The 13,257-nt window shown below is 36.0% G+C and overlaps 2 protein-coding genes across 3 annotated transcripts; one reads left to right on the top strand and one right to left on the bottom strand.

Moving 5' to 3' along the window:
• Window positions 1–334: 334 nt before the first annotated feature.
• LOC133778388 (uncharacterized) lies at window positions 335–3,124 on the top strand. Of its 2 annotated transcripts, none has more exons than XM_062218286.1 (6): window positions 335–638; window positions 1,201–1,644; window positions 1,725–1,936; window positions 2,150–2,296; window positions 2,393–2,617; window positions 2,701–3,124. In XM_062218286.1, the coding sequence occupies exons 1-6, from the start codon at window positions 378–380 to the stop codon at window positions 2,951–2,953; spliced, it is 1,542 nt and encodes a 513-aa protein (XP_062074270.1). In that variant the 5' UTR covers window positions 335–377; the 3' UTR covers window positions 2,954–3,124. The 2 variants fall into 2 exon arrangements, with proteins under 2 accessions (XP_062074270.1, XP_062074271.1); XM_062218287.1 differs by having other exon boundaries at window positions 500–638; window positions 1,197–1,644.
• A 585-nt stretch (window positions 3,125–3,709) lies between these two features.
• Window positions 3,710–6,682, bottom strand: LOC133778389 (uncharacterized). The gene is made up of 7 exons (XM_062218288.1): window positions 6,525–6,682; window positions 5,617–5,996; window positions 5,201–5,428; window positions 4,717–5,071; window positions 4,510–4,637; window positions 4,288–4,423; window positions 3,710–4,207 (listed from the first exon to the last, which is right to left on the bottom strand). Exons 2-7 carry the CDS (start codon window positions 5,958–5,960, stop codon window positions 3,968–3,970), a joined length of 1,431 nt encoding a protein of 476 aa, XP_062074272.1. The 5' UTR covers window positions 5,961–5,996; window positions 6,525–6,682; the 3' UTR covers window positions 3,710–3,967.
• Window positions 6,683–13,257: the final 6,575 nt, after the last annotated feature.

Genomic DNA, 13,257 nt, shown 5'->3' with positions numbered 1-13,257 from the left:
GTCGTTTTTCTAATTGTTATCGTTTCTCATGATTTATGTCGTTTAACTTAATTTTTGTCGTATTTTTAATTGTTTGTCGTTTTTATTAATTTTATCGTTTTTAAACATAGTGTCGTTTTTATTACTGTCCTCCTTCTAATTGTTATCGTTTCAATGATTACTATCGTTTATCTTAATTATTGTCGTATTTTAAATTATTGTAGTTTTTACTTTTTACTAATTCTGTCGTTTTAAAATGTATTGTCGTTTTTTCTGGTAGTTGTCGTTTTTATCGATTATCATCGTTTTGCTCAATAATTCTCGGCCGGCCTGCCGACTGAATTCATCAAAATCTAAACAAATCTCTAAGAAGAAGAAGAAGAAGATCAAAATCAACAATGGAGGAGGAGTTTCAGCAAATACTTCTCAATTCCATCAACAACTCTGGGGTACATCTCCCTCCCGGCGTTTCTTCAATCCGAGACCTCATTCCCTCCACCTTGGTCTCGATCTCGGCTCAGTCGCTCAATCTCATCCACCACACGTCGTCGTTTCCCACATCCCTTCCTGACTCAGTCGCCGACCAGTTCAAGGCTTGTACGGAGCTCGCTTTGAGTATCAAGGACTTGGGTTACCTCAGCGATATTAGCTTTCGCCATGTGCGGTTTGTTTTGATTTAACTTTGAAATCTTAGATTTTGGCTACCTGTTTTTTTGGCTAGGAAATAGAAAATCAGTCAACCATGTTAGAAAAAATGTGACTTTCTTTTCTTACCATTATAAGGGTCTATTCTGTTATATATACTATCGTATGCTATATATATATATATAGGAATTTTCTTGACATCACTTTTGCTCTCCTACAGTAGTAGCATTTTCTATAATTTCTGCCGTTACCGAAAATAGAAATTGCTTAGCAAAAGTAATCCCTACCTAAGAAACTCCCTATGTATTTTATTGAAATTGTGCCTCAATTACAGACTGTGTGTTGTATAGGTTTATCAAATTATCAACGCATCTGTCTTGATTAACTTTGAATTCTTGGAATTTGGCAATCTGGGAACCCGTTTGTTTGGCTAGAAAATAGAAAATTAGTCTACTTTCTTAGGGAAAAAGAAGTGATACCCTTATAAGGGTCTATACTTGCTATATGTGTATATGTTATTCATATTGCTGTATTGAAATTATGCTTAGTTACAGACAATGTGTGTTGCATAGGCAGTTCCTTTATCCATCTGAAGAGGATTCGTGTAAGTTGATTAGATTTTTGGTGGAGAGGCTTTCTGAATCCTCCAAAGTTGCTGGAGGAATTGGTGATATTAACACTTCCATTGATAGAATTGACGTGAAAACAGATAAGTTTGAAAGCTATTTAGAGGACTATGTAGAGAATTCTGATGATAATGGAGTGGATGTCGATGATCAGAAAATTAAACCTCAGTTGAATGAAACAGCAGAATATCTTAACACGAAGGCTATAGATGCCTCTTTCAGAAGGTCCAGGGATGTTGACATTGATGGCATATCTAGTTCTAGTACTGGAGAATTCAACATAAATAAACTGAATATTGAAAGGAGTCAGACAAATTTGGCTGAAGAAACTTTGGATATTGGAAGAGAGGATGGAGCTCACTCGACTTCTGATCAGATCTTAACTCCTTCTGAGGTATGTTTGTGTAGAATTAAGAAAGCTTGGATAGTCAATGTGGATGGTTTAGACTGATGATTTTTGAATTTATGGTTTAGTTTGGGAAAACCCAAAGTCAAGAGAAAATTTCCTTGGAGGAGGTGACTGCAAAGTCTGCAGATTTAGAGCATCTTGAAGAAGAGCTGGAATTGTTAAAGGCGGTTGCAGATATGGTATTTGATGACCAGCACTCTGTGGAATTTTACCACAAGCAACTGGAGGAGAAGATAGACTCTAAAAGGAATCATCTTAAAGAGTTGAACTCTCAATGGTAAGATGTCACTGTTAAATTGCTTAGCTTTTCACGATAAGTTATTTCTGATCTGTATAATTGGCAAAGGCATGTGCCTATAAATTTGGTTTCAAACTATTTATGACTTAGCATGAAAAACTTGAAGTGTATACATCTGATAGAACTAACTCATTTTTGTCCCAGCTTATGATTGTAAATTGGGTTTATCAACACATAAATGATGTTTTACAGGGAAGCTCTCAAAAAGCCTTTGGAAGAGGAAAAGAGAAGTCTTCAAGATTCTCTTTATGGAAATACCCCAGAAACTAAGGAAAATCTTCAAAATCTGAGAGGGATTGAACAAGAAATACAGACCATCTTATCCGAAATTGAAAAGAGGTAAGAAATTCCTGCAATATGAACATATTGATGATGTGTGTGCTGAAAGTTCTCTTTAATGGGTCTGTTGAAAGCTTGTCTCTTGTTATTATGCAGGAAGGATGAACTCTCTGAACTTTCCAATGAACTTGCGAAGCAGCCCAAAGTGGCGTCAAGGAAATCCCATATCGATCGGGTAAAGGAAATAACCAAGAACAGCAAGAAACAAGAAAGTGACATAGAGAAAATCTTAAAAGATACAAGGGAGCTTCAGCTGGAAAGTAATTCCATCCAAGAACGTCTTCATAGGACCTATGCTATTGTAGATGAGATAGTGTTCAGGTAAAACATGTGCATTGCTTTACTGAAGGTGGTATTGAGACCATTTCTTGCTCAACTGAAAGAGAGGCATGTTTTATATGCAGAGAAGCTAAGAAGGAACCAGTGGGAAGGCAAGCATATAGGCTCCTCACAAGCATCCATGAGAGCTTTGAACAAATATCTGAGAAAATTCTGGCAACTGATAGAATACGAAGAGAAGTGTTGGAACGTGAGAAGAAACTTGCAGCCATGGCATCGCGAAACTTAAATGTAGACAAACTACAGTCTGATCTTGATGCAATTAGGAAGGAAAATGAGTACTTAGAGAAATGCCTCCAAGACAAAGTGAATCTGTGAAGTGAATTCCTTGTGTTTGTAATATAGCACATTCTTTCAATAGCCCTTTTTAAACATTTTGGTTTTAATTCTTTTACCCTCGGATCCTTTATACACAGTCAAATTGCTCCACTCAATTACAACTTACACAGAGGAAATAGTGAAAAATGGAAACTTGTGCTTGTCCTTTCATTTTTCCTTTGTCAGTGCTCTTTTTATGTTTATACTAACTTCATCCATGAAGCTGTTTAAATGTTCAAGCCACTGGTCTTTGTAGCTCTACATAAAATGTTCTTCATGATTGATTAAATAATAAAAGAAAGAAGGAAAAACAATGAAGGAAACTAAAGAAAAAGAAAACGTTGAAGCTTTTGTAAAATTTTATTTCCAAATTTTTCTACTTTCTCAATCTTTTAGTAAGTACTCCAAATGAATTGGCTGGCAAAATGGAATTTTATCTGAGAACATTTTTTTAAACGACATTCTTTTGTACAAATTTGTTTATTTTTTCTTGATACTAATTCTAGTTGACCGGGCTAGTGATCTTTTAAACAAGTTTCAAAGTAGTCAAGTAACCCTAGAATCTGATCTGGTTACTAAATGGTAAAGCTATAGGCCTGCATGAATGGTAGCATCTCCCGCTCTCTCTGTTGATGCTGCTGAGGCAAAGGCTGCTGAATATTACCATACCAATTCTTAGTTGATGAGATTAGTGGAATTACAAGGCAAATTGCATCACCAAACCAAATAGCATAACCTTGAAAAAAAATTAAAAAATAAATAAACTCCTGGTAAATTCCATTTTAAACAACTAAACTTTTCACAAAGTATTCCAAAGATCCGCGAAAAAAACTTGGGAAAATAAATTCTATAGATAGAATTAAAAAAGACCTAACTAGCATACAGAACTCGAGCCCTTTGGTGTTAACAGGACCTTGTTACATCCCCTCATTATATCATTACCACAAAATTGTAAAGGCAGCTTTGGCGCCATTTTTAGCTGCTTACTAGTGATTCTGTCATAACTTAATGAGTTTAGAAACCAAAGAAGCCAAGCTCACTGGCTCTCTCCTTCTCAAAAGTCTCGAAATACTGGTATATAATAGTGACGGCAAGAAGGATTCCAGTTCCAGAACCGATTGCCCCCATGAAATCTGCCAACACTGTCAATGCACCGATGCACATGCCACCGAATGCTGCAGCAGTAGGTATGTAGCGGTTCAGCTCCTTCTGCAAGTTTGATTCACGGTGTCCGGGCATCACCATTTGTTGTTCCTGCAGTTAGCCAAAGATGATATGTAAAACACACTTTCCATAGCCTTTAAGAAATCGTGTATTGACGTAGTTTATTATACCTTAAGCTGTTTGGCAACATCTCTGGCAGAGGATCCTGAAACTTCAATCCATGTTTTGGAGAAAAGTGCACAAGCAGATAGCATAAATACAAGATAGAACAATGCATGAAAAGGATTCGCTGCCATATCCGCTAAGCTGCACAAATGAATGAAAATCTTCAGTGTATTTGAAACCAATTAAATTTCAAGATTGTTGAAACAAGAGAGAAAATCTTTAGTTACCTTGAAGGTGCGGTGATATAATAAGCTATACCGCCAACGGGGACATACTGACCACCTGAATACTCAGACTCCTTCCATTTGCCCAAAAGATTTACAAGAAAGTTTCCACTGTACCTCCTGTAGAGCAACTGTATATACAGGATAAATAAAAAAGGTAAGATTGGTAAAGCAAAAATGACTGTTTAATTAAATATCAAAACCACACACCTGAGAGATGAAGTAAAGGTTGGAAACAAGGGCAGACTGGAGAATGATGGGCATGTTTGAGGTGTAGAACAGTTTAATAGGATAAGATCCTTGTTGTCCACGGGCATTCTTTGACCTCACAGGGAGGACAACACGGAACCCTTGGAAGTAGATAACAATTAGGAAGATCAGGACTGTAGCGAGGAGATTAGTAACATTGGGAAGATTTTGCCGGTAAAATGCTTCGCGCAGAGCACGAACTTTGTCTGTTCGGGTTATCAGTAGATGGAACAGAGCAATAACAGCACCTTCAAACTCAGCTCCACGGCCACTGTTAATGGTGGTCGGGCTGAACGCCTTCCAGATTATATTTTCGCTGAAAATCATAGCAGGTAGAGAAATATTAAGAAAATTTTCAAAAAGACAATGAGTTTGTATGCGGTTGCTAGTAACATACTGCTAATACTCTATCCAAGAAATATAAGCTTAAAAGTATAAAACTCACCAAATGTTGGTTGCAATGAAAAGAGAAATTCCAGAACCTAATCCGTATCCCTTCTGAAGTAGCTCATCTAAGCATATGACAATGATCCCAGCAAAGAAGAGCTGAAGGATAATAAGGATAGCATTTCCAACTCCAAGTTGGTCAACACTTCCATACATGCCGGAGCAAACATAGGCAACGGCCTCACCAATAGCAATCAGGATTCCCAATAACTTTTGTGCTCCATTTCTGTGAAGAAAAATTAAAACCATTACTTATAACTTAACAACAAAGGGATTTCCCCAAATAACTATTAAAGGACTCGCGCTTTCAAATCAACATTCCACAATAAATATATAACTAGAGTTAGAGCAACAATCATATATGAATAATCTAAGAAATTAGGAAATGTATGCAAAAAGATAATGGCTACGTACAAGAGAGCTCGATCCTCTCGGACATTGTTGTCAACTTCAATGATCTTTGAACCAGCGAGAAGTTGCATCACAAGTCCTGATGTCACAATTGGTGTGATTCCAAGCTCCATAACAGTCCCACGGTTGGACGCAAGAATTACTCTCATCCAATAAAATGGATCCGACCCTGTTGTAGAGTGTATCCCATACAATGGCAATTGGCTGCACACCAAAAAGACGAAAAGGGCGACAACGGTGTATAGCACCTTCTCTCTGAATGGAATCTTTCGGTCAGCGCTCTGCACTTCAGGCAGGAAAGCGAGGAAAGGCCTCACCAGATGGAGCACACGAAAACCACCTCCCATTTTATCTTGTTTCTGCAAAAACTAAGCTAAATCCACCTGCACAATGCGAAAATTTTATTGAATACAAAATCAATCCCATGCAAGATCCAAGGTCCAGAACATGACTGTAGCAAATTACTAAATAAATTTAGGGAATTTTAATACCGAAGAGGATATTATTGATTTTTTCCAAAAGTTCTCCTCGAAAAACTAAGGGAAAAACAAGTTTGAACAATCCAGTATGATAGATCCCCAGCATTCAATTTCAAGTCATACTATATTTTGTGAAATCGAATCGAGCCCAAATTTAAAAACTTCTCCAATAACTCTCCTCGAAAATCATAATGAAAAAAGTTTAAACAATCCAGCGATCTATCCCAGCAGTCGATTTCAAATCATACCACATTTCGCGAAACCGAATCGAAACAAAAGCTAGCGAATACATATAATATGAAGGGAAAAAAAAAAGGGCATGCATGCACAACACAAAAATTTGAAAATCGAATAGATCTGGAAAAATTAACACAAACCAGATCGAAGAGAAAGACAAATTAAGAGATAATAGGAGGGATAAAGTGGGCTTACAAGCTTGAACTGGTGTTATGGGATCGAACCCTAGCTCGATCTAAAGCTTAAAGATCTCGGATCTGAGCTTCCAAAGGGGAAGAGAATTTGGGGGAAAAGAATGAAAGAGACAAGGAGACCTCTCTGGGTTTGGCCTTTAGGACTACACTATACTACTAATATGAGAGGTCACGTGATTTCCACGTTTAGAAATTAAATTCTTGTTTTGGTGTTGTGATCAAATCATTTATATTGTGTGGAATTTATAATTGCAACACTTGGTAAACCAAAAATATCGTATAATTCAATACTTAAATAACTAATTATTAATATTTGTAGCATAAATAATAAAATAAATAATAAAATATTTGGATCGATCTGGAACACCAATGTATCAAGTGATCAGTAAACTTAAGGCTTTGAAACAGGTCTTGAAGGAGATAAACAAGCTGGGATTTTCTAACTTACATACTAAAGTTGAAAGTGCTCGTGTGAAATTGCTGGAATCACAACAGAAGCTGCAGATAGATCCATTGAATCAAGAGCTGCATTCTCAGGAGCTTAAAAACAGAGGAAATTTTGCTGAACTAAATAAGGCATATGTTTCTTTTCTACAACAAAAGGCAAAATCGAATTGGGCAAAATGTGGTGATGAAAATACTTCTTTCTATCATGCTTGCATTCGGGAAAGGAAGTTGCAAAGTAGGATCTACTCTATTATTAATTCAGATGGAGTAAGAGTGGAATCATCTAGAGAGGTAACTGATGCTTTCTTACTTTATTACAAGCAGTTACTTTGAACTAATATGGAAAAAAGAAGAAGTGTGCAAAGTACTATTATGCAGCAGGGTCCTAAAGTGACACATAAACATGTGGAATTGTTACTGAAGGAGTACACCCGAGATGAAGTTAAGATAGCTTTCTTTGACATTCCCGGACTTAAGGCTCCGGGGCCGGATGGATTTGGAAGTTTTTTCTTTCAAGATAACTGGAGTATAGTTGGAGAAGATGTCATCACTGTTGTACTTTCCTTTTTGCACTCGGGGAAGCTATTAAGAGAAATAAATTCCACCATCTTGACCTTGATACCCAAATGCAAATGTCCGAACTCAGTGACGGAGTACAGACCTATTGCTTGCTGTAATGTGCTGTATAAAGCTGCTACCAAACTCATTTGCTCAAGATTAAAACTTATCTTACCAGAAATGTAGCACATAATCAGGGAGGTTTTATAAAAGGAAGATCTATTGCTCACAACATCATGATCTGTCAAGATCTAGTCAGACATTATGGGAGGAAGAACAATAAGCCTAGCTGTTTGATTAAACTGGATTTGCAAAAAGCCTATGACACTATAGAATGGAGCTTCATCGAAGAAATGTTGTATGCTTTTGAATTCCCAAGTAAGTTTATTAAATTGGTGATGACTTGCATTAGTTCTCCTATATTTTCTCTACTGTTTAATGGGTCCTTACATGGATTCTTTGAAGCAAAAAGAGGATTGAGGCAAGGTGACCCCATGCCTCCATTGATCTTTGTGCTAGGAATGGAATACTTATCTAGGATTATGGGGAAAATTGGAAAGAAACCTAGGTTTAATTTTCATGAAAGATGTGCGGGTGTGAAGCTAAATCATCTCTCATTTGCGGATGATGTGCTATTATTTTGCAAAGGGGATTATAGGAGTATATACTACATGTTACAAGGTCTGAAATTATTCTCCAACACCTCCGGATTGCACCCAAATCAGAAAAAGACTGCTGTATACTGTACAGGCATGGAAGAAAAGGAAGTTCAGCGAGTCATTGATGTTTCGGGATTCAGCCGAAGTCAGGTGCCATTTAAATATTTGGGAATTCCCATCTGTGCTAAAAGAATTTCAGCTAATGAATGTACTCTGTTAGTTGAAAAAATGACAGCAAGAATAAAGAGTTGGAGTTCTAGAAATTTATCTTTTGCGGGAAGAGTTTTGTTGATCAACTCAGTGTTATTGGCTATTCATTCATATTGGAGTCAGATCATGGTGCTTCCAAAGAAAGTTATTAGAGAGATTGAAGGTGTTTGTAGGAGTTTTCTTTGGAAGAGTCAAGCTATTTACTTAGGACCGGGAGCAGTGGCCTGGGGCTCTTTGTGTCGGTCTAAAGGAGAAGGGGGCTTGGGTTTCAAGAACATTGTTGAATGGAATAAAGCAGCCATGATTAAATATGTTTGGGCAATAGCAAAGAAGAAGGATAACATGTGAGTTAAATGGGTGCATGATGTGTACATTGAAGAAGAGAATTGGTGGGAGTATGAGGCTCCTACACAAAGTAGCTGGTATTGGAAGAAACTAGTGGCAATTAAGGAAGAAGTTAGAGCTCTCAAGGAGTTTCAGCATTTGCAAAATGAAGAGTACAAGATCTCAAAGGGGTATAAATTGCTAATTGATAATAGGGAGAAAGTAAAATGGGATAAACAAGTTTGGGGAAGATTAAATGTTCCCAAACATAGTTTCATCCTTTGGTTGGCTATCCAAGACAAATTGAAAACAAAAGTTAGACTCTTTAAGTTCAAGGTGATTGATGAAGAAGTGTGTGGATCTGTAATATTCACAAAGAGAATGTGGAGCATTTGTTTTTTCAGTGCCCTGTTAGTAATGCTTGTCTTCAAGAATTGAAAATTTGGCTTGGATGGAATGTTAGGACTGAAGTACTTCAGTCCTTGATCAGGTGGATAGAGCGAGCTAAGCAGTCTCAGTTCAAGAAAATGGTTCTTGCAGCAGCAGTGGCTTCTCTGGTATACCACTTGTGGCGTGCTAGAAATGAGGAAGTTTTGAAGATTAGATCTAGTAGTCAAGAGATGATTTTCAGGAGGACTAAAGAAGCTGTAAAGCTTAGAGTTAGTTGTATTATGCCTAGAAAGGTTAGTTCAGAGGATAAAAATTGGTTTACTGAACTGTAAATGAAAGAAAAGGAATATCAAAATTTTGTCTTGTATAGACTTGTTAATACCTTAAGGTATTCTATGGAAGATGCTTTTAGGATGTAAAGGTTATTTGGAGTTTTGAATACACTGCTGATTCATCAAAAAAAAAAAAAAAAAAAAATCTAGATTTTGTTGACGCGGTTCTTCGCCAACAGGTAATTAATAGAATAAGATGATAGGATTAGTGTTAAGTAATGAACCGTAACAGATGAATGATCTTGAAATAAAATAGTGATACTAATACTTTTTTAGGTGGTTCAAAGGTTAAAATCTTTCTACTCCACCAACCAATATTATTGCTAGTTTCCTGGTATTCTTTACAGGGTATTTCTTTACACAATAGAATCCAACCCCTTGCAACTCCCAGGGTCTCCATATTTATAGGAGAGGGCACCTGGGGGTTGGCAAAAGGGGGGTCATCCCGTGACCTTCTTACCCATCATGTCACTTCTGTGACATTCATGATTAATTCCTAAAACCTGACAAATGAAATGTGGTCTAATCAAGAGGTAACGGGGATAATGGGTCGCACGACCCAACCCAGCCGTGGGTGCCTGAACACGCACGTTTAGGCTGCGTGTCCGAGAATTCAGGGATATATCAGACACATGATGTCTGATATATGCACGTTTATATTGCGTGGTTGACTTTATAAGAGTTCACAGCTAACAACTCAAGCTCGTATCTCGAACTGGAGGTCTTCTTAGCCCGCGGTGTCCATATCTCTTGACCTGATCCCTTAGTAACCTTAGTAAGTCTAAGGTTACCTCGAGCTAAAGAGGCAAAACCTGGCAATAGTAGCTCCGGGTATGGGTCATCCACTTGGCTCATATAATTATGCCATATCTCAGCTCGCTAATAGCCCGTGGAGAATTAGGGCGTACATTTGCCCCTCAAGCCCCTGCTCGTGGCACCTGACGTCACACGGGGCCACAGTGGAGGCTTTCAGGCTTCTTTGTGGACTCTTCACATTCCGCCTATTACGCAGGCGTTGAATACGTGGAGCATCATGGTTGGCGATGATACGTTTTCCGAGAACCGCATTAAATGGCCTAGCCTATACTCGGCCGTTGTTTCACCTTTCGAGTAGTGATCCTCGAATCCTACATCAAGGCAATCCAACAACCCTTTTCACTTGGCTTCTTACGTATATAAAAGGGGTGGCCACCTTACGCATGGGCCACCCGTTCATTCGAAAATATTCCTGAAGGGTTAATTCTCCACGGGCTATTAGCGAGCTGAGATATGTCATAATTATATCACCCAAGTGGATGACCCATACTCGGAGCTGCTATTGCCAGGTCTTGCCTCTTTAGCTCGAGGTAACCTTAGACTTACTAAGGTTACTAAGGGATCAGGTCAAGAGATATGGACACCGCGGGCTAACAAGACCTCCAGTTCGAGATACGAGCTTGAGTTGTTAGCTGTGAAGCCTTATAAAGTCAACCACGCAATATAAACGTGCATATGTCAGACATCACGTGTCTGATATATCCCTGAATTCTCGGACACACAGCCTGAACGTGCGTGTTCAAGCACCCACAGCTGGGTTGGGCCGTGCGGCCCATTATCCCCCTTACCTCTTGATTAGATCACACTTCATTTGTCAGGTTTTAGGAATTAATCATGAATGTCACGGAAGTGACATGATGGGTAAGAAGGTCACGGGATGCCCCATTTTTGCCAACCCTCAGGTGCCCTCTCCTATAAATATGGAGACTCTGGGAGTTGCAAGGGGTTGGATTCTATTGTATAAAGAAATACCCTGTAAAGAATACCAGGAAACTAGCAATAATATTGGCTGGTGAAATAGAATGATTTTAACATTTGAACCACCTAAAAAAGTATTGGTATCACCATTTTATTTCAAGATCATTTATCTGTTACAGTTCATTACTTAGCACTAATCTCATCATCTTATTCTATTAATTACCTCTTGGCGAAGAACCGCGTCAATAGTTTTAAAAATTCAAATTTAAATAAAAACATTATTTCTATTTCTAAGATTTTTTTTAAAAAACTCTTATTTAAAAATAATTTTGAAATATTTTTCATATTTCTAGTCTTAATCATTTTTATATTTAGATATTTTTAAAAATTCAATTCAATTAAAAAAATATTTATAATTTTTAAGATTTTTCAAAAAATGTTATTTAAAAATCATTTTTATATTTAGATTTTTTTTAAAATCTTAGATATTAGAAATTTTAATTTTTTTAATTATCCAAATATAAAAAATATTTTAAATGTTTAACTTAATATTTTAGGAGTTAATTTTGTGTTAATTAAATTTAGAATTTAAAATTTATTTTTAAAATTATATTTATTTTATTTTATTATTTATGTTATAAATATTAAAACTTAATATTTAAGTGCAGCAATTGCATATAAATTTAAGGTTCTAAATGAAAATTTTTGATATTTGCTTTATAACGAAAAAAAAGTAACTGTTGCAATAAAAAATAAAATTTAGGTCAATAAATTAAGTATTTAAGTATAACAAGTAGCCGATAGTCTTTTTCAATATATTTATATAAAAGTATACTGGTAATTATCCATGAGGAGTATTATCCATGAGGAGTATTAATATTAATTTATTATCATATGTTAATAATAGTAGGAGGATAATGGGAGACAAACCTAACAGCAAAAATCCATAAATACAATGCTGATTATAACTCAATTTATACCAAAATTAAATATTATAATACAGCTATTTATTTTTAATATTAATTAAGTCAAATAAACTCATTCAAATGATTTAAAAATGAGAAATTTACATAAATATGGGAAAAAGAATATGAGTTTTTATATTTATGGATAAAAAATATACTACAAAATATGGTGAATTTTAAAAAAAAAAAAATTAAAACATAGGAATTTCATAAAATATAAAAATTAAATTGCCATATTTTTACACAAAACTCTCACTTTCTCATCCTCTCATTTCTCTCTCACATTTATCTTTCTTCATTTTCTTATTTTTCCAGCTCTCCTTACCTGCTTAGTTCTTTCTTTTCAGCCCTCCGCCATACGCTGGTGACGCAGCCCCCCTCCTCCCGACGATCCACCACCCTATGGTTTTTCTTCTTCTTCTATTATTGCTGTTGGTGCTGGTGTTGGTGGTTTTAATGTAATTATTTTGGTTGTTCTTGTTGCTTTACTTCTTTTTCACATTTGATTTTGTATTTTAAATCTGATTTTGCACTTTATATATGATTTTTTTTCTCCCAGCTTTAACTATAATCGGTTACCATCACGATTTGTTTAGGCTTTTTTGTTCAAATCTGATTTTTTTTCTAACCTGTTTAAGTAACTAGATACTATAACGGCTGATTCTTTTTTTTTTCTTTTCATATTTGATCTTTTTTCAGACTTAGCTGTAACTAGTCATAATAATGATCAATTTAGATTTTTTGTTATATAGATATGATTTTCTTTCCAGGTCTAGATAAGTAACCATTTACCATCGTAACTGTTTTTTTTTTCCAGATCTGATTTTTTTTTCAAACCTAACTGTGACCAGTTACGATTATGATCATTTTAGATTTTTTGTTTGGATCCTATTTGTTTTCAGATCTGGCTAAGTAAACTGTTACCATCGCAACTAATTTTTTTTCTTCATATATTTGTTTTCAAACTTAATTGTAACTAGTTACTTTCACGATCAATTTAGTTTTATTTTTTCATATTAGTTTTTTTTCTCCAAATCTCACTAAGTAACCAGTTACAATTCAACTGGTATTTTGATAATAGTACATTACTAAAAAATCAAAATTGTTCTCATAGT

The sequence above is a fragment of the Humulus lupulus genome, chromosome 5 (assembly GCF_963169125.1).
Source record: "Humulus lupulus chromosome 5, drHumLupu1.1, whole genome shotgun sequence".
NCBI lineage: Eukaryota > Viridiplantae > Streptophyta > Magnoliopsida > Rosales > Cannabaceae > Humulus > Humulus lupulus.
Note: the sequence above shows the minus strand (reverse complement) of the source record. Positions and strands in the feature narration are given on the sequence as shown.

Coding starts and splice junctions, on each gene's coding strand:
- LOC133778388 (XM_062218286.1), top strand. CDS start 378: ATGGAGGAGGAGTTTCAGCAAATACTTCTCAATTCCATCAACAACTCT. Junction 1,645..1,724: donor AGATCTTAACTCCTTCTGAG/GTATGTTTGTGT, acceptor TTTATGGTTTAG/TTTGGGAAAACCCAAAGTCA. Junction 1,937..2,149: donor AAAGAGTTGAACTCTCAATG/GTAAGATGTCAC, acceptor GATGTTTTACAG/GGAAGCTCTCAAAAAGCCTT.
- LOC133778389 (XM_062218288.1), bottom strand. CDS start 5,960: ATGGGAGGTGGTTTTCGTGTGCTCCATCTGGTGAGGCCTTTCCTCGCT. Junction 4,638..4,716: donor ACCTTTACTTCATCTCTCAG/GTGTGTGGTTTT, acceptor CTGTATATACAG/TTGCTCTACAGGAGGTACAG. Junction 4,208..4,287: donor ATGTTGCCAAACAGCTTAAG/GTATAATAAACT, acceptor GGCTAACTGCAG/GAACAACAAATGGTGATGCC.